General features: G+C 42.2%; 1 protein-coding gene and 2 pseudogenes across 1 annotated transcript in view; 1 reads left to right on the top strand and 2 right to left on the bottom strand.

Moving 5' to 3' along the window:
• The window catches only part of Gm9595 (predicted gene 9595), a 33,360-nt gene extending 19,743 nt beyond the window's left edge, over positions 1-13,617 (bottom strand). The window contains exon 1 of the mRNA NM_001384238.1: positions 13,522-13,617. Within this exon, the coding sequence (NP_001371167.1) occupies positions 13,522-13,524 (3 nt within the window). The 5' untranslated portion in view covers positions 13,525-13,617. The remainder of the gene's footprint in view (positions 1-13,521) is intronic.
• On the bottom strand, positions 2,463-3,299 carry Gm49400 (RIKEN cDNA 4933434E20 gene pseudogene; annotated as a pseudogene).
• Positions 13,618-13,634: 17 nt separating the features above from the next.
• Positions 13,635-16,032, top strand: Gm6436 (annotated as a pseudogene).
• Positions 16,033-20,714: the final 4,682 nt, after the last annotated feature.

The raw sequence follows: 20,714 nt of genomic DNA, 5'->3' as shown, positions 1-20,714 counted from the left end.
AGGGAGGGGAGATCAGCAGATGGGACAGCATTTGAAATACAAAAAACAGCACCTCAGTTTAGTAAAGCTTTCACCAAGAACCTAAGGCAACTCTGTGAGGTAAAATGTGAACTTGATCAGTGTTACCAAAGGCTTTATGTGTAGAAAATTAAAACAACACAGACTTCTCAATGCCCACATAATGACTCAAACTGGACCCTAATCTGTTATATTTCTCACCCTCCAGGTACTACTGATCTTTCTTCCAAGCTTGATCCACATCACCTCCTCTCTCAGTTTTGAAACTATTTGTAAAATTTATCACACAAACACGTCTGTGTAATGCAATGTTCAGAAACCCTAGAAACCAGAAATTTATTCTGTCAATTGCCTTTCCACTACTTTGACAAAACAATGTCTCAGTGTGTACACTGTATAGTAATTTCATAAGCACCACAGTTTAACACTGCCAGGACTGCAGAACCTCTCTCTCCCCATGAAATTTAACCTCAGGAAGGCTGAGAGGCCAAGGGTTTCTGCTCAGTTCACCACATGGACGAATAGAACCATTGTCTGACTCACAGTCCATCCCAGTCCCAGCAGATCAGATTCTGATTACTCAGCCTACCTGCTCTTCCTGGTCATGGAATTTCCTGTCCTAAACAGTGGCTGCCACACTCAGCACAGTATTGCTTGTGGTCTACCTTACAGACCACTCATGCTGCATCACAGGAGAATCCCAGCAGGATTCCACAACATACCTCTTAATGTTGCTTCTAATGACTAGGTCTTCCCAGAATTCATCTCAACCTAGAGTCACTCAGCTGTACCTCAGGACAGCAGCGACATTGCTACTGGATGAACAGAGAACAAATGACTCAGACAGCACAGACCTACCTAGCTCTGTACTTCCTCAACAGGGGCAGACAGGGCCCTAGTCTGGGAAATTTGTAGTTATCAAGAAATTCTTCCAATCTCCCAGAGAACATCTTCTTATTCAATCAACGACAGAGTACCTTGTGTGTGCATTCTATTACACTCCAATAGTCCATTTCAGCCATTAACTCACTTCATATTTGGAATGTCCTGCAGGCAGACGTAGGTCACATTCAAACAGTAACGATTGTTCAAGCAAAAAGAGCTCTTAGATGATAAACAATGAGTCGCCTATGCAAGGATTGGAGGCAGAAGATGGATGGTGGAAATGCCATAAGTATAGTCAGAAAATATTGTTTAAAAGGTGAAATGGGCCTTATGGGCATGTGCTCTAAGAAGCCGGCCAGTTTGCGTCTCAGTCATGATGTTTGTGGAGGAATACCAACTGTGACTAAGACAGTGATGCTAACGGTTGTTTGCTTGCACTATTTCTCTCCGTGAATTACACAAGAATCCTGTCCTACTCTGGTCTGAAGGCAGAAGCCATGCGCCACATGCAAATCCTTTCCCCTTACTGCAGTGGAAAGTTGATGATATAACTCAAAACTGGTAAGTTTAAAAATGAGTGACGGTGCAGGCAGTTCGTTTAGAATTTAGCTATAGCTTAATCAAGAAAACAATGTTATTCGACCAGGAGCAACAACTGGGATCAAGGACACTGGAGTATGTGTGGGAAAACTTTTCCAAAAACATATTTCTAGGCTGGAAATACAGCTGCTCTAGTATTAATACGTGTTTTTTTTTTTTTTTCTTTTTTTACAGTAGTTAGTTTTATTAAGTACTCTGTAAACTGAGACTAATACGCTGACATCAGAGGATACCACTTTTTCACATTATCTCACCATCGTGGCATAGGTTATGCCAAGTGCCAGAATGCCCCTTTCTACTTGTCCTAAGGATTGGGTGAAGGTGGGGACAGATCCTTCCACTTTAGGAAAGTCATGTTCATGTCACAATACACCTGGTTTAAATGGAGCAACAAAATTCCAAAGGACATTCTACCCACTTTTGAGATGTTCTAAATCCAAATATTTCTATTCAGTTGAGTGCAATGGGGTAGACACAGAAGGAACCTCACCTCAACTTACATCTTTGGGATTAAACAGCATTTAACAGGGTAGGTGATTTACAGCCAAAATCAAGCAAAGATTTTCAAAGAAGCATCAACAGAAATGTTAAGAATGACATTTGAATTCCAATCCAGAAGAAGTGCTACTGGGAGATACTGAGGTCTTAGCCAATATCAGAAAGGGATGGGAATGACCTTTTAGACACTGTTCTGTAAGAATGCTTTGGCCAATAAAGTCTGGGTCTGCTGAACCAGATATCTCGAGTCCTGCAAGGCTGGCACCTGTGCAGCTCCATCACAGAGTGCTCTCCAGTGTGTTATAGTTGTCTTTAAAGCTCTTCAGTTCGAGGAAGTGCTTAGGGCGTTTGCACTTCTGACTGGAGGGCAGGTATGTGACCTGGATTGTTGTTGGCGACTGAGTTAGGTCTTTGGCTGCTGACTGGTGTTGTCACTGAGAACTTCCAATTCGTGCTTTGACCACAGTGGCCAGCTCACTCAAGGCCTCTTGATATCGCAAGTACTCACTCTGGCCAAAGACCCCTGTCCCATAGTGGGCTGTCTCATATCCATCCAGGAGAGTATCAATGAGGGCCTTGCCAACACCCTTGAAAGGCGTGCTAGTATTTCGCAGACCTAGCAAGTAGGAGCAGAAATTCTTACCCATTAAAGAACAGGGGTTCCGGCCTTCAGCATGGAACCGGATCTCAGAGGCACGGAAGGCATCTAGAGCTTTCATTCTGTACAGATAGTTGTAGCAACTTTGATTCCCCTGGGTTTCCAGCTGCAGTAGTCTGGTATCATCATCTGCAAGGAGCTGGGGTTCATACTTGATATCTTGAACCCTGGATAGTCGATATCGATCTCCTCTTTTAAGTCCTTGAGTGCATTGTGTCCTACAGGAACATGAGGTCCCCTTCTAGATTTCATTGCAAAGCGCATGATTTGTCTCTTCACAAAAATAAACAGCAGTACGAATACCAGGCTCCCGTACGCCATCACCAGGAAGACATTCACTCCAGAAAGCCAGTTACTACTAGATGCCATCGCCTCTCTCTCTGGGAACACCTGCTAGGACAGTCACGTCACGCTCAACTGTTAGCCCAGGTTCTGCCGAAGCCAGGGCACCTAGGTTCCTTGGAGCTTTCCAAACATTTCCATATGGTTTTCAATTAAAAAAAAAAATCAACCAACCAAATAAACAAATAAAAAACAGACTAGAGTCCGTCAGAAAACATGGTGGATGGGGGAGCTAGTTAAGCATAGGACCTTCCCGACCCATTTCCCCCCCACTCCCACCCCGACCGTCACGTGACTTATGTCCGCAAAGGAACCTGGGAGTCAATACGTGATTTGATAAGGAAATAACTCTACACAATTAAAAATTATCTTTAAAAATCTTTTTTCAATCATTTATTTTCTTTATTTACACTTTAAATGTTATCCCCTTTCCTAGTTTCCCCTCTGAAAATCCCCTATCACCTCTCCCCCTGCTTATCAACCCACCCACTACCACTTCCTAGTCATGGCATCCCCCTATATTGGGGCACAGAACCTTCACAGAACTAAGGGCCTCTCCTCCCAGTGATGACCTACAAGGCCATCCTATTCTACATATGCAAGGGGAGCCATGAGCCCCACCATGTGTTTTCTTTGACTGGTGATTTAGTCCCAGGGAGCTCTGGGGGTAATGGTTAGTTCATATTGTTGTTCCTCAGCCTGGGACTCTCAGCCCCATAAAGAATAGGGGAGGTACAGGAGGGAAGTTAAGTCAAGAGGGTGGGTTTTCTAATCTCAAAATTATCAGTCCCTCAAAATCAAAGTTGCTCCTTAACGAGAAACAGAAAGCAAGAGTGGACAAAAGTGACAGAGAGCAAAAATAAACAAGACACCATATGGGAGGTTCCACATCCACTCAGTCTTTCCCAGAAAGTAACACCAGGCACATTCTGTTCCCTGGGGTCCTTGGAACATCTCTCAAGGCCCCATGGCTATGAGGAACCAGCACATCTGCTGCAGCGAGATTCCACATCCTCTTTTGTCATTTCTTCCATGAAATACAAAGTTTTAGGCTTCTTCAGAACAGAATTACAGAATTATTTAGAAAAGAATTATTGTGGCACATAGACACACAGACATTACTGGCATTGAGACCTACTGTGTTGGGTCCTGGTGGCCTTGTAGTTCCTGTACCAGAAAGCATTCCTTAACCCCAAAGACCACCAAGGAGCCATTTCTGAAGTAATAGAATTTGGGTAGCTTAATTACAACTCAGGCTTGGGCTCTCCTCCAACCCAACTCTGACTCAGTAGGACAGGAAGGAAAGGTGGATGAGCCCCAAATCTCAGCAGGACAAGATTTTATAGGACAATAGAACCCAGTGAGGGGGTGAGGGAGGAAGTACAGTCTGACAAATATCTATTAGAATATCTATTGTAAGTCAACAGGTGGGTGCTCTAAGGCAAGATCATATACAATCACCACAAGTCTGAAAGTACATCTGAAACAATCAGACTACCTTTGATTAACTGCTGCTTGGAAGTAGCTAGGGAGGAACTCATGGCCAAGGACAAAAAGTGGGGTCCTTGCTGGAACAGGGGTGGGGCTTGGGTACTCCTGCAGGTCAAGTTCTCAGGCTTTTTTTCTTTTCTTTAAGATGGAGGACGGTCCCAAGATGGAGTAGATATAATCTCTCAAAACAACTCTCAAAGTAATTTGTGGAAATATGAATGACAATACCAGGCAAAACTGCTCCGAACAAGCAGTCTTCCTTGAAAAGTATGATGAAGCACAGCTTGATATTTGTATAAACTGAGGCATTTAGATGATAGGAGTCCCTTTCTATACATTGCTGCAGAAGGCTACCTATCACCAGGTGAAAGCATATTCCAAGATGAACAGGAGTCACAGAAGGAAGACAGGAACAGCCAAACAATCTCTCTGAATGGATTTGTCACACACAGAGCAAATGTTAATATCTACTACCAGTGTTACAACAACCACATTGGTGATCTCCCCAAAAGCACTTGAGTAAATGTGGTAAATAATTTACTTCCTTCAAGGCTGTGATGCAGAAGAGATGAAACAAGATTGTTTTTTGAAACAAGATGTTTTGCTCTTGAAATTAAAGACAACTCTGATGTCTACAGTCTTTACCAAGTCATTTACATGGATAGGATTTTTCTCTTGTAAAACCTTTTCCTATTTCCTGACATTAAGATGATATAAAAAGACTTGAAAATATTTACAGTGCTATAGACATAGACAAGCCATACAGAAAAGTTCATTTCCAGAACAAATGAAGTTTTTTGGCAACATTTTATAATTCCTTCTAAAAGAAGATCTAATGTTTAAATCTTCTGGGAAACCAGTATGTATATCCTATCACAAAGACACAGAGATGTCTCTTAATAAAAAATTAAAAGAAAATCTATAAATACAGTTACTGTGGTAAATGTCAACACTTCATGGTCTCTTTAAAAGTAAAATTATGAGAGTGTACTCAGTCTGTCAAAGCCTTTGCATAATACAGAAGTTTTTGAGGACCAGAGAGAATTAATACTGAAGGAACTCTAAGACTACAGAGAATGTGGTATGATCTTTAGCTAGCCCGCTTATGTTAAGTTCCACAGGATTGTATTTTCTTGAGAAAAACTCTAACAAGTATCATGAGACTTCTTAAGTATACTGATGTCCCTTTCTATAGTTTCTGTATTTGCAAACTCATGGAAAGAAACCTATGAATTTCATTGATAAGGCAACCTGTTTAGATTTCACACTTCTCTTTACCTCTATGAAATAACTCATTTAGGTGTAAATGGTTATGGCTATGTACCAGTGACATCTCAGCTGCTGGTGATAAAACAAAATATCTAAGGCAACTTTTAAAAGTGTTTAACTTGGGGCTGGAGAGATGGCTCAGCGCATCTGGCCACTGGTTCCCACCCAGCCACGGGAAGTGCCCACTTCCCCAGCTTCAAATGTTCATGCCCCTGCTCTTTCAAGTAAGAGGCAGCTGTCACAGACTCACCATAGAGCTGAACCTCCAGGATGGCACAAAGTACTGGGAAGAACCCTCCTATTCTCCTGATTGGCCTGCCTGGACGCCCTGATTGGCCAGTGATTCTTGAGTGACATAAGCATGCTCCTTAGGGTTGGAGTGTGCTGAAGGCACACATTATACACCTTCAATGCTCAGGATTCTAGTTCAGGAACTTTGAAAATAGTGTAGTCACAGCCCAGAAAGGGACAGGACAAAAGGAAGTAGATAATTTCACTGCTTTGACAATATGTAATATTAAGAATGAGCAGTGAGGCAATCAATTGTAGACCATTGACAAGAGTCTGACTGGCCCATTTTTTGGGTCCACACTCCAGGCAATCAAGAATCTGAATAAAAATTTGAACTTGCTGTGAAACCAAGATACTACATGAGTCCTACCAAACCTATTAATACAATGTGGCCCATTGACTCAGATGAGAAGGGGAGGGGGACCTGGGGGAAGAATTGTGCAAACGGGGTGACTGGGAGGAAGGCAGTGAGCAGGATGTAAATTGAATAAAGAGAAATCGATTTATTAAAAAGCAGGAGAGTGCTTTTATAGTCAAGCTCAAGGCCTAGGCCTAGGTACATAGCATGTGCTTACAAAGGTAGAAACTTTTTCAGTTAGTAATTTAGTTCACTATCACACAGTTAACAGAACATACCAGGAACACTGGAATCCATTTCTGATGTGGAAATCACAAAACTATAAATAAAGAACAAGTCCAAAAAAAAAAAAAAAAGAAGATGACTTCTAACTTGGAATTGAACTGTTACTTTAAGATTAATTTGTAAAAGAAAGAAAAACTGGAGTTTGCAAGCCTATCACCAAATAATCCTGATTATTTCCTGTGTTTGAGACAGGGTCTAATTCAGATGCCCAGCTGACTGTGATTCACTAAGCATACCCCAACGTATCATACATATTAAAAGTATAATAGATAGCAGGATGTATCTAGTCTTGTGCCTTTGAGCAAATATTCTGAGCACCAGAATCTTCTATAGAAGAGAGAGCTGAGAAGTCATTTGGCGTAGGTCTGGTTATTGGTAAAGGAGAGTGATTTTGAAAAATAGCAGGCCATTCCCTGGCAGAGAGAACAGCATAAGAAGATACAGTTAGATCTCACCCCTATGTGCAATGTTTGCTGTTGAGAGATGTAACCTAAAACACAGCTTCTCAACACTCTGAGCTGATGTAACTGTGCAAGTGGATTGGACATATCTGCAAAGTAGTCCCCTTTAGTTGGAAATTCAATATACATTGGATCAAACTAACCTCTCAAAGTATATGAATTTGTATATGAATTTGAGTTTATCCATATTTGTTTGTGTAAAAGTCTTTCCTTCTGTTAGGGTGGCTCTCTTCTCCTGGTTTAAGAGAAGTTTATTGCTCCAAACTTCCCCCAAGCTTAGCAAACAAGAGGCATCTGGACAGGAGGGAAAGGTTCAAGCAATGACTCCTTTACTTAATCACCCACTCCCTTTCCTTGGAGAACTTTCATAGGAAACTTTCTAGAAGAAGTTGAAAGTAAAGATTAAAGACATGTTTAAAAGTGTCCCACTTTTCTTCCTGTGACTTCAACTAACAGCTGGAAGTTAGAGCAGTCCAGTTTCTGTGGAGATAGAACAAAAGCCACTCACTTAATCCCCTGCCATTTTAAGAGGAGGCTCTAAATACTAGAGAAAACAGCTTCCAGCCTTGCCTTAGAGGAATTCCGGTAGGTCAGCTTCAACAGCAAAGCGAATGAGACTCAAGACAGGCAAATGTCTTAATACTAAACAGCAACCCTAAATATCCCTGAAGACCAAGTCTTGTCACCTCAGAAACTCTTCCCCCTCCGGAGGTCAAAGAGGAACCAAGAATGGCCAGGGCTGGTCCCCTGCATCCCATCATCCCGACTCCAGCTGCTTAGACCCCTGCTCCTTCTGGTTAAGGGCAGTGGTCATATGCTCACCATGTTGCCACGTTGAAGATCACTGGCAATTCACTAAGGCCCCTGGCAGCAGACATCAAAATACATCAGACCAATCTTTCAGCCTGCTCCCAAAGGAGAGGACACAGAAAAGAGAAACATGAGACACTGAAGAACACACCTCTATTTCTATTGGCTGGCCTAACCAGAGTTGTTGATTGGCTACTGAATCTTGATTGACATGACCACCTCACCTAGGGTTAGAGTGCTCTGTAGACACACTGCATTGGGCTTCCCAACTCGGGTTTCTTATCCAGGAGCTGACCCTTTTCAGATCTCCAAGACTTTCTTTCAGTCCTGTCCTCCAATAGTCTATCTTTCTGTGATCCAGAACTCAGCAGGAATTTCTTCTTCTTGCTCCTCCAAGGATACCACCTATTCTCCTCCTCCTCGCTCCTCCCCCTCCTCCTCCAAGGAATCAAGAGCCACACCTTGCAGAGTACATTATTCAACCTGGAGCAGAGTGAACCATAGGTTCCAAGGATATTTACAATTAGAGATTTTTAGGACATAAAATGTGATGTTTGCTTCTCTCATTTTACACTGACATCAGGAAAACCACAGCTAATATGCAATTGCTACAGATGAGACTCCAGACAGCCCTGGGAGAAAAGCAGGGGATGGATTCCAATCACTACAGAGCACTGTTGTTAGCAGCACATCTTCCTACGTGGGAAGGTGAAAAAACATATCTGTATTAGTAAAGGTTTTCCAGATGAACAAAACTCAGAGCATGGATCTCTTTAAGCATGTAGAAAGTGGATAGGTAAGAATGGCTCACAGAATGTGGCCCCACTAGTAAATCAATGACTGTACCAACGGAGAGTTGAAGAAAACAGTAGTTCCTGTATATCTCGGCTGGTTTTCAGCATTTATCAGAATTCCAAAGATGGAGCCTTAAGGCTAGAAAAATAAAAAGACCTTGCTAGCCAGTATGTGGGAAGAAGTGAAAGAAAAAGAGAAAGAACTACCATCTTCAATATCCTTTATATATATAGGTTCACAGTAGAAGTTCTGGCCTAGATTAATTTTTTTTCTTCTCAATCTAAACCTCCAGATTAAAGAAGGGTTTTCCCAAGTTAAATGGTGAAAATAATAAAAACCCCTCACAGTGCCCATCTGTTTGGTTTTAGGTAACTAAACTCCTGTAACTACAGTCATTTGAAATAATTGCATTGGTGGCAATAACAGTTGACAGGAAGTTCAGTTTTTAATCCAGATTCTTTTTGTTTTGTTTTGTTTTGTTTTGTTTTGTTTTTTTTCAAGACAGGGTTTCTCTGTATAGCCCTGGCTGTGCTGGAACTCACCCTGTAGATCAGGCTGTCCTCAGACTCAGAAATCCAACTGCCTCTGCCTCCCGAGTGCTGGGACTATAGGTGTGGGCCATCACAGTCAGGCTTCTATCCAGATTCTTAATTGTCTGGTCTGTAGACTGGAGTAATGGCCAGTCAAGGAGACTATGAATATGGAAAATTGGTGACCTCACTACTCATTGCTGATGTCAAGTACAGTCATACCAGGAAAACGTTCACCTTGAAAGCCTAGCCTAGAAGAGGTGCAGGAACCTGGAATGGAGTTGTAAATTTCTAAGGTTGCTGCTAAGGAAGCTTCATAAGAATGGCAGCTTGTAGCTGGGTGTGGTGGCGCACACCTTTAATCTCAGCACTCAGGGGGCAGAGGCAGGTGGATTTCTGAGTTTGAGGCCAGCCTGGTCTACAAAGTGAGTTCCAGGATAGCAGGGCTACACAGAGAAGCCCTGTCTTGAACAACAACAACAACAACAAAAAGAATGGCCGTGTGTGTACTACCTACAGGGAAATGGGAAGATATGGGAGACTTCCATGCTGTCAGCAGAAACTAGCGTACAATGGGACAAAGGAAGAATCTAATCAAACACTGCTGCTCAAGGAGAACACAAGTAATCTCATCAATATCAGTGTGCATGCCTACGGTGGTTTGTGATTGACATCATCAGCCCTATGTGGTAGGAACTATTAGATTCTCAGGATAAGAAACCACCCCTCTCCACAGGCTCTGACCCCAGACCATTACCAGCTCTTCCAAGAATATGCCTGGTTTTAGAGAAGGAGCTCTTTTTCTGTTTCTTTGTCAATACCTCATGGCCTTAGGCAAGGATTCCAAGGCCTAAGCCCCAGGCTGTTACAGGCCCAACCAAGAATGTTGCTGAGTTTGAGAAGAAGCTATGTCATTCTCCATCTATGAAGGCCTCAGGGATAGCCTTGCTTGATCAGGACAGTCCTCACCACAACAGTGTTTTTCCTTTCCAAATGGTGTTGACAGATGTCTTGACCATGTGGCAGAACTATGCTTTTTCAAGAAGAAAAATGGTCCTTTATGGGACACCAGGCCTTAGTGTTGGTTGTGAGCCTGTAATACTTCATTGAGCAGCTTGTTAAAGGGCTGGTCTGTGACCTGGGAAAGGGCCTATTTATTAATCAGGGTTGTCCTCTTTGTTATGACCTGGAGCCATATTTCCCACAATCCTGAAGAACAAACATGTGTATCCCAGCATCCTAGTCTCTCAGATACCTGGTTCCCATACTACTTCTCTGTGGGTATTTAGGTGGCATTCCCTTACTCAACTAAATGTAACTTCCCATTTTCTTATCATTGGGAAGTCTTTTCCCTCATGGACTCTACTCTATGCTTCTTATCACAGCATACTTTTGGAGTTTTCGAGATGGGTATTACAACTGCCGCAAAATTAATTCCGTATCGTTCTTACATGGAGGCCAAGGCACAATGTTTAGAAGATACCAGAGACTCTCAGACTCTCCAAATTTGGCATCTTGCTGAGGATGTTTCTACATTGCAAGCCTTTTCTCCAAACGCTTAGTGCAGATGAAGCTCTCATAAAGAAGTTATTCACGTGCCACAATCGAGTACATCTAGTGATCAAGACCTCATGGAATTGCACAGCTGGCTGTTACTTTCCACCTAACCCAGGGGAGAACCCACTATCAGGACTCACTCCTGCTTCTCACACCACTGCTCCTTCAGGTTAGTGGCAATGGTCACATGCTCACCATGATGAGACTTAATAGCTTGCCTGCACTCTGCAAGGGCACCCAGCATCAGAGGTCAAAGCACATCACACCAACCACAGAAGCCTGCTTTGCTATACCTTAGAACCTACAACAGGGAACAAAGCACCCGGAAGAGCCCTCCTCATCGTCTGATTGGACAGTTTTCCAGGAGTTCCTGATTGGCCAGTGAATCTTGAGTGACAAGAGCACTGGCCTTAGGGATAGACTGTGCTGAAAGCTTGCCTCTTAGGGTTTCCTGCCTCAGGAAATCAGTCCAGAACTTGACACTAAAGATTTGCAAGATCTTTGTTTCAGTTTTGTGTGTGCCTGTCCTCCAATAGCCTAGCTTTCTGTTACCAGCACTGAGCACAAATATCTTCTCCCTCCGTTTCATAATCCTCCCCGTCTCCTCTTCATCCTGCTTCTCCTCCTCCTTTTTCTCCTCCTCCTTTCATTCTACTGTTCCTCCTCCTTGTCCTCTTCTGCCTAATGTTCCCCAACCCCTCTTCCTCCTGCTAATCTTCCTCCTTTTCTTCTTCTCCCTGCCCTCGTCTGCCTCTCCTCCTCCTCCTGTTGTAGAAGAGTGAACCTTATGAACCACAGGCAGAATGTTTCCATGCATATTATCAATTACTGCATCGTTTTAAGATATAAAATGTGATATTTGTCTCTGTGATTTTACATTGATCTCAGAAATACTGCAGCTAATATTCACCTGCTACATATTGAAAGGGTTCAAAAATCACTGAGGACCCCAGATCAGATAATATGCAAAAAGAAAAAGCACTCATTCTGGAGAAACAACCAGCTTTCTTTGAAATGGAGACCCCAGACAACGGTATGAGGACCTCCTTATAGGAAACAGGTGGAACCCTCTAGAATGATAGGGTAGTCTAAAATTTCATTGGTGGATGTAGAGGGTGGCAGGTTGTCAGTGATCTGCAATCCTATGCCATGAACTTTTCACCATATGATGAAATAGGGCTGCCCAGCCCGGATGGACCATTCTCAGATACTTCCCCATTTCTGTGGTTATCCACAGTCTGGTCTCTGGAAGGGGGTTCTACCATCTTCTTCTAGATTTTATGGTCTGTTCCTAAACATGGTGTCTTATGACTTACTTTTGGGATTTACAGTTTATTACTGAAGCTGGCACCTCTTTGAAATCAGGACTGGTCATCAAATGACAACCATGGGGCTCCTTAAATGGAGAAAAATAGGGTTTATTTTGCCCTTTGAATATGATTCTCCAGACAACCCTGGGAGAAAAGCAGGAAATGAGGAAATGGATTCCAATCACTATGGAGCACTACTGTTAGCCAGCACATCTTCCTGAGTGAAAAGGTGAAAAAAAAAAAAAAAACCTATCTGTATTAGTAAAGGTTTTCCACTTGAACAGAACTGATAGTACGGATCTCTCTATTTATGCAGAAAGTGGATATATAAGAATGGCTCACAGAGCCGGCCGTGGTGGCACACGCCTTTAATCCCAGCACTCAGGAGGCAGAGGCAGATGGATTTCTCAGTTCGAGGCCAGCCTGGTCTACAGAGTGAGTTCCAGGACAGCCAGGGATATACAGAGAAACCCTGCCTCGAAAAACCAAAAAAAAAAAAAAAAAAAAAAAAAAAAAAAAAAAAAAATGGCTCACAGAATGTGGTCCAACTAGGAAACCAATAAGTGCATAAGTGCATACCAATGGAAAGTTGAAGGATACAGTAGTGCCTGTATGTCTCTACTGGTCTTCTGCATATAATGTAATTCCAAAGAAGGAACTTTAATGCTAGAAAAATCAAATGATCTCTCTTGCCAGATTATGGCAATCAGAAAAAGAGAAGGAGCTCTCATCTTCAATATCCTTTATAAATGTAGGCTGCCACCAGAAGCTGTGGCCCAAATTAAAGACTGTGTCAATTCAAAAGCTCCAGAATAAACAAGGGTTCTCCCATGTTAAATGTTACATAAAAATTGAAAACACTTTCACAACGCCCACCTGTTTCAGTTTTAGGTTATTCAACTTGTCTTAATACAGTAATTTGAACTACTTGAAGTAGTGTCAATTACAGTTGACAATAAGTTCAGTTCTTTATCCAGATTCATGACTGCCTTTTCTGCAGCCAGAGTCATGGCCAGTCAAGGTGATTATCGACCAGGTCAAAATGATTACCTCACTTCTCATTGCTAATGTCAAGTACCGCCAAACCAGGAAAACTTTCCCCTTCAAAGCCTAGGCTAGAAGACATGCAGCACTGTCTTCCCATCAAAGCGACTGAGACTTAAGATAGGAAAACGAGTTAATACTAAACAGCAACACTAAATATATCTGAAGACCAAGTCTTGTCACCTCAGACACCCTTTCCTCTCAGCTGCCTCAGAAGGAACCAAGAATGGCCAGGGCTGGTCCCCTGCATCCCATCACCCCGACTCCAAATGCTTAGCCCCCTGCTCCTTCCGGTTAAGGGCAGTGGTTCCATGCTCACCATGTCGCCACGTTGTAGATCACTGGCAATTCCCTAAGGCCCGTGGCAGCAGAGATCCAAAACACCTCAGACCAAGCTTTCAGCCCGCTCAGCAACAAAGAGGAGAGCCGGAAATGTGGCCCACGCAAGAACACCCCTCTACTTCTATTGGCGGGCCTATCCGAGGCTATGATTGGCTAGTGAATCTTGATTGACATGACCACCTCCCTTAGGGTTAGAGTGAGCCATAGGTATACAGCATTGGGCTTCCCAGCTCTGGTTTCTTATCCAGGAGTTGACCATTTTCAGATATGCAAGACTTACTTTCAGTCCTGTCCTCCAATAGTCTATCTTTCTGTCATCCCGGACTCAGCTGGAATTTCTTCTTCCTGCTCACCAAGGCCGAGGGCACTGGTTCTCTTCCTCCTCCTCGCTCTGCCCCCTCCTCCTCTGGGGAATCAAGAACCACACCTTGCACAGTACAGTATTCAACTTGGACCAGAGTGAACTATAGGTTCCAAAGATATTTACAATTAAAGATTGATTTTAGTACACAAAATGTGATGTTTGCTTCTCTGATTTCACACTGACATCAGGAAAACCGCAGGTAATATTCAATTGCTACATATGAGACTCCAAATAACCCTGGGAGAACAGTAGGGGATGGATTCCAATCACTATGGAACACTGTTGTTAGCCAGCACGTCTTCCTACGTGGGAAGGTGAAAAAACATATCTGTATTAGTAAAGGCTTTCCACATGAACAGAACTCAGAGCATGGATCTCTCTAAGTATGCAGAAAGATAAGAATGGCTCACAGAATGTGGCCCCACTAGTAAATCAATGACTGTACCAATGGAGAGTTGAAGAAAACAGTAGTTCCTATATGTCTCAGCTGGTGTTCAGCATGTAACAGAATTCCAAAGATGGAGCCTTAATGCCAGAAAAAAAAAAAACAAAAACAAAAACAAAAAACCTTGCAAGCCAGTATGTGGGAAGAAGAGAAAGAGAAAGAACTACCATCTTCAATATCCTTTCTATATGTAGGCTCACCGCAGAAGTTCTGGCCTAGATAAATTTTTTTCTTCTCAATCTAAACTTCCAGATTAAAGAAGGGTTTTCCCATGTTAATGATTGAAAATAATAAAACCCCCTCAGAGTGACCATGTGTTTGGTTTTAGATAACTGAACTCCTGTAACTACAGTCACTTGAAATACTTGCATTGGTGGCAACAACAGTTGACAGGAAGTTCAGTTCTTTATCCAGATTCTTAATTGCCTGGGCTGCAGACCAGAGTAATGGTCAGTCAAGGTGACTATCCAGATGGAAAGTTGGTGACATCACTACTCATTGCTAATGTCAAGTAAAGCCATACCAGTAAAACTTTCACCTTCAAAGCCTAGCCTAGAAAGCATGCAGGACTGTCTTCCCATCATGTGGCTTTAGAGACAGGATTAGATGTTCAAGGCAAGTCTTAATTACATGGCATGAGCCAGCTTGGGCTTCAGGAGACCTTGTCCTAAGCAGCACTTGTAAAAGAAATGGAAAGAAATTCTTATATCTGGAAAACATAACCGAATGGAAACAAGAGCAGTGCAGTATTTATAGGGAACCAATAATTGACTTTTTACAAACATAAATATTATTGAAAAAACACATACCCATTCTGACTTTGAAAAGGAGCATTCATTTCCTTGTAGAATGAATAGCATTTTTCCAATACTGTTTGACCTTGCCTCTATGTGGATGGTTGCCTGCTGAGAAGTCCCAGCACATTTTGGAAGTACTCAACACCTATCCCGAGCTTATCCCTGTCCCGCAGGAAATAAACACAGGACATGCCAGGTTCTTCCGTAGTTAACTTTACTTCTATATCATATTGAGGTAGACAAAGAAGGCTCAGAAAGTGTGTGGCTTAAATACTTTTGGTGACGTGTCTAAACTAGGACTGGTAGCAACACCCATGATCCTCATGCACCCTGGGGATAGGTTAAAGCCCCCAGGGGTTGGGCAAAAGCCCCGGAGACGGACTGGTGACTTTGGCAGGCTGTGCTCTCGCAGCTGCGCACAAAGAGGTTTAGCACCATCTAGTGGCGGCACATAGATTGCAGCCCTTTACAAACACCAACATCAATGGGCTGCGGAAAATAGCCTTTGCCATCACTGCCATTAAGGGCGTGGGGCAGAGATATGCTCATCTGGTGTTGAGGAAAGCAGACATCGACCTCACCAAGAGGGCTGGAGAACTCACGGAGGATGAGGTGGAGCGAGTGATCACCATCATGCAGAACCCACGACAGTACAGCATTCCAGACTGGTTCCTGAACAGACAGAAGTATGTGAAGGATGGGAAGTGCAGCCAGGTTCTGGCCAAAGGTCTAGACAACAAGCTGCCTGAGGACCTGGAGCGGCTGAAGAAAATTCGAGCCCATAGAAGGCTGCACCACTTTTGGGGCCTTCGTGTCCGCGGCCAGCACACCAAGACCACTGGCCGCAGGGGCCGTACTATGGGTATATCCAAGAAGAAATGAGTCTCTGGGTCTTTGCTGTTAATAAATAGCTTATATACCTATGGGGGGGGGCTTGAAATGGGCTTGATGATTATGTGTTCCAGAGAGGAGGGATTTGATTAGAGCCCACCAAGTATTACTTAAGCCTATTCTATCAGGAGGATTATCTTAAATTTTGAAAGAGACAAAAAAATGGCCTTTAGTTCCAGCACTGGGGAGGCAGAGGCAGGCAGATTTCTGAGTTTGAGGCCAGCCTGGTCTACAAAGTGAGTTCCAGGACACACAAGAAACCCCCGTCTCCAAAAACCAAAAACCAAAAACCAACCAAACAAACAAACAAAAAGAAAACCGAAGCACAATCAGTACCTAGATACCCTTTTGCTAGGACTAGTGTAACTATAGTAATTTGATTTTTTGGTAAATTCATTTTTTTATGCAGATTCTTTTGTTTTTGTTGTTTTCAGTTTTGTTTTTGTTTTCCAAGACAGGGTTTCTTTGTGTAGCCCTGGCTGTTCTGGAACTCATTCTGTAGACAAGGGTGGCCTCGAACTCAGAAATCCACCTGCCTCTGCCTCCCCAGTGCTGGGATTAAAGGTGTGGGCCACCACCGCCTGGCTTCTTTGCAGATTCTAGAAGGCTAGAAGGTGTTGGACACCAAAAATGGGCCAGCAGGATACTTATCAATCATCTAAAATTGATTACCTCAATGTTCATTGCTAATATTAGGTACTGTCAAAGCAGGGAATTTATCAGCTCTTTTGGCCTGTTCCACTTTCCAAGCACCATGATTGCAGACCTGTGCCTCCATGTCTTTCTGAGGTGACTTTCACTTCATTCACTGAGTCCCTGGAAACACAGCAGGAATAAGAAGAGCAGTTCCACATATCTTTTCAGTACTGACTTAACACTCTGAGGCTCAGTTTCACCATCTATAGAATGAGGACAGAATCTGCCCTAGTCCTTTGGTGACCCTAACAATATAGACTCAGCCACTCATGTTCACTAAGCCAATTAAAAGAACTCATTTATCTAGCTGTCACATGCCCACCTATAATGCTGGTAATCTGGAGGCAAGGTGGGCAGAATTCTCTGATGTTCTAGAACAGATTATAGTTCCGGGCCATCCATTGTAAGAATAGTCTTTAAAATAAAACAACAGAAATGAATAAAGTAAAAAAAGGAAATTACGAATCAAAATTGAAAACAGATTAACTTGGATGGAGAGATGGCTCAGAGGTTAAGAGCACTGATTGCTTCTTCTGCAGGTCCCAAGTTCAATTCCCAGCAACCACATGGTGGCTCACAACCATCTGTAACAAGACCTGATGCCCTCTTCTGGTGACTGAAGAAGGCTACAGTGTACTTACGAATAATAAATATAATAAATCTTAGAAAAAGAAGAAGAAGAAGAAGAAGAAGAAGAAGAAGAAGAAGAAGAAGAAGAAGAAGAAGAAGAAAACAGATTAACACATTTGTTCATGTGACTAATTTGAAACAGAATTTTCTCCCTTTTCTAAGTTCTGAACAGAATTTTAGCTCCTTGCTCTCCTGAAAAGCATTTAGTTAACAAATGAATATTTATTATACACAGAAGTCCTTAACTAGAGGGAAAAGTCATCCAAGGAAAATTCAAAATTCCTGGTGTCCACTGTAACACTACACCACAACCAAAGGGAGAGCTGAGTATCCAATTCCTACCATCCCTGCAGGATACAGGGATAATGGGGTAGGGGCTGAGAGGCTTTATGGCCTAATTGGAGACGCCCCATGGGGTATGCAAGGTGCTATCATCCACTGATCTGTGTAGTTGCCTTGATAAAAAGAGGGGAAGAACAGGAAAGGACTGACCCACCACAGCTGAGTGGATACAGAGAGTACAATAGAAGGCAGCTGGTGTTCAGCTACACCCCAAGCATTGCACTCCAGAGGGCCTTTTCTTCCTCTTTCTTTTAAAACCAAACCTCACCTCCCCACCCCCAATCCATACTCCATGGTTCTTTCCAAATGCCTGACTTCCACAGTTCTAGAGTGACCTGGTTTTGAGGTCCCGGGTCCCCTGACAATGGCCTTGATGACACCTAGAGTCACCATCACTCAGAATTCAGAAATGAATGTTTTACAGGCATTAAGGAACCAGAACAGGATCCAATTCAGCTAGTCAATCTTCATACATGCATGGTACTCTTCTCTCATTACAAAAAGCATAAATTACATCAGAGGCTCCTACTGCTGCCAAATGAGTCCAAAAACCAGACAGATTGTATTAGAAAATTTTCAGTAAAATGAGGTATGCTCTTTCTTTTTGGATTTTTTTTTTGAGACAGAATTTCTCTATAAAATATGTCTCTCCAAGAACTCACTATGTACACCACCCTGGCCTAAAACTCAGAGACAGTCCTACCACCATCCCTAAATGTCATAGGTTTACAGGTATGCACCTCTAAGATGAGCTGAGATTTTTTTTAAGTGACTTACATTCAAACCAAAGAACGAATGACAAGATCAGAACTGAAGATTAAACCTCATGGTTTTGATATTCAGTACTACTGAAATGTAATAGTAATAATTTAAACTGGCAAATCATTTCATGTTTTCAAAAATGGGGTTATTTTCTTGGCTTTGTTAATTTCCTCCATGGAAAATTGTTTCAACTCTGTTTGTGGATATACAGCTGTGCCATGGGAGTAGGTAGCAGTGAGAAAACACCTAACTGGTGTCTATTATCTACTTCCATTATGGGAGTTCTAGAAATAAAACCCAAGGAGGTTTTGGCTGTGACTCACACCGTTGTATCTTTTTTTGTACCATTTATATACTGCTGGTGTGTGACATGCATAAGCCAGAACCTAAGTATAGAAATAAGAAAATATTGTGGATAATATGGGTCTCTCACTGACTGAACTCAGGTCATCGGGTTTAGAAGCAACTAGCTGTACCCACTGAGACAGTTGTCTGGCATTCATTTGTGATGCTCAGAAAAGCGTTCTAAAGAAGTGTTTTCACCTAAGAATAAAATAACACATTTTTAAAAGGACTTAGCAATACATTATTTTCTTTTGCAGATAAAATATGTTATCACCTTGTACTGTTTTCCTCCATCCTTATAGGACAAAATGTTTACAATTTAAAATGAAGGTAATGTTTCCTGTTAAAATGTTTGATCCACCTAATCTTATTTGAGCATCTATGAGAAGGCTCAGTTTGAAACACTTCTGGTGTGCAAGGTTGGCAAACTGATATTGATCAATGTATAAAGATGGCCAAATGTGATCACACAAAATCATCTTCCAGTCTCCATAAATCCATGGGGGCCTAAAGGCCCATTATCATATCACAGACATAGAACACAAAACAAAATAATACATCTCATTGCTCTTGTAATATCTAGCATCTCTAGATAATTCTATCACAACTTAGTAATTCAAGATGAAGTGCCAAATGGATAACTAATGGGGATATGAAGGAGCATGAATACATATATCTTTGGGATGGAGAGATGGTTCAGTGGTTAAGAGCACTGACTGTTTTGCCAGATGTCCTCATTTCAATTCCCAGCAACCACATGGTGACTCACAACCATCTATAATGGGATCTGATGCCCTCTTCTGGTGTGTCTGAAGATAACTCTGGTGTACTCATATACATAAACAAATCTTTACAAAACACATAAAACAAAACAAAACAAAAACCAAAAATAAATAAATAAAAACAAGACAGCAGGACTTCTGTGATGCAAAGGTCACTGTCAGTAGGACCAAACAGGAGCCTACACACTGGAACATAATCTTCAATAATCCTTCATCTGACAGAAGGATAACATTCAAATTTCTAAAGAACTCAAGAGGTTAGACACCAACAACCCAAATATCCCAATTAAAGTATGGGGTACAGTGCTTATCAGAGAAGTTTCAACAGAGAAATTGTGAGTGGCCAAGAAATATTTAAGAAATGTTCAAAGTCTCTCGTCATCAGGGAAATTCAAATCAAAACTTTGAGGATCCATCTTACACCCACTGGAATTGCAAACATCAAAGACTCAAAATATGCACATGTTGGAAAGAATGTGGAGCCAGAGAAACACTCTTGTATTGGTGGTGGGTGTGCAAACTTATAGAACCACTTTGGAAATCATTTTGTCAGCTTCCAAGAAAACTGGGAAATGTTTTACCTCAAGAGCCAGCTATATCACTCTTGGGCATATACCCAAAACATGTTCCCCCACTCCACCCGGACACTTTCTCAACCATGTTAATAGCAGGTTTATTCATGACAGATATAAACTGCAAAATAAACTTTTCATGTTGCTGACCCGAAGAATGGATAAAGGACATGCCATTCCATTACACGAGGAACAGTCAGGCATTAAAAACAAGAGCATGATGCAGGCAAATGGATGGAATAAGAAAATGTCATCCTGAGTGTGGTAATCCAGACCCAAAAATACATGAAATGTTATGCACTGACTTATAAGTGGATATTACAGATAAAGTATAGGATAATCATACTAAACTTCACAGATCTAAAATACCCAAATAATTAAGTGGGCCCAAGGAAGGCTGGTTGCATGTTCCTCATAAGATTTCAAACTGGGTGGGAAAAGAAATTTGGAAGGAAGCTGTGGGTCGGGGGAGTGAGGTACAGGTGCAGGGAAAGCAGAGAAGATAATGGAAACTGGTGGAATAGGATCCAAAAGACATGTTTAG

This window comes from Mus musculus, chromosome 13 (assembly GCF_000001635.26).
Source record: "Mus musculus strain C57BL/6J chromosome 13, GRCm38.p6 C57BL/6J".
Classification (NCBI taxonomy): domain Eukaryota; kingdom Metazoa; phylum Chordata; class Mammalia; order Rodentia; family Muridae; genus Mus; species Mus musculus.
The sequence above is the reverse complement of the archived record's forward strand: the minus strand, read 5'-3'. Positions and strand labels throughout refer to the sequence as shown.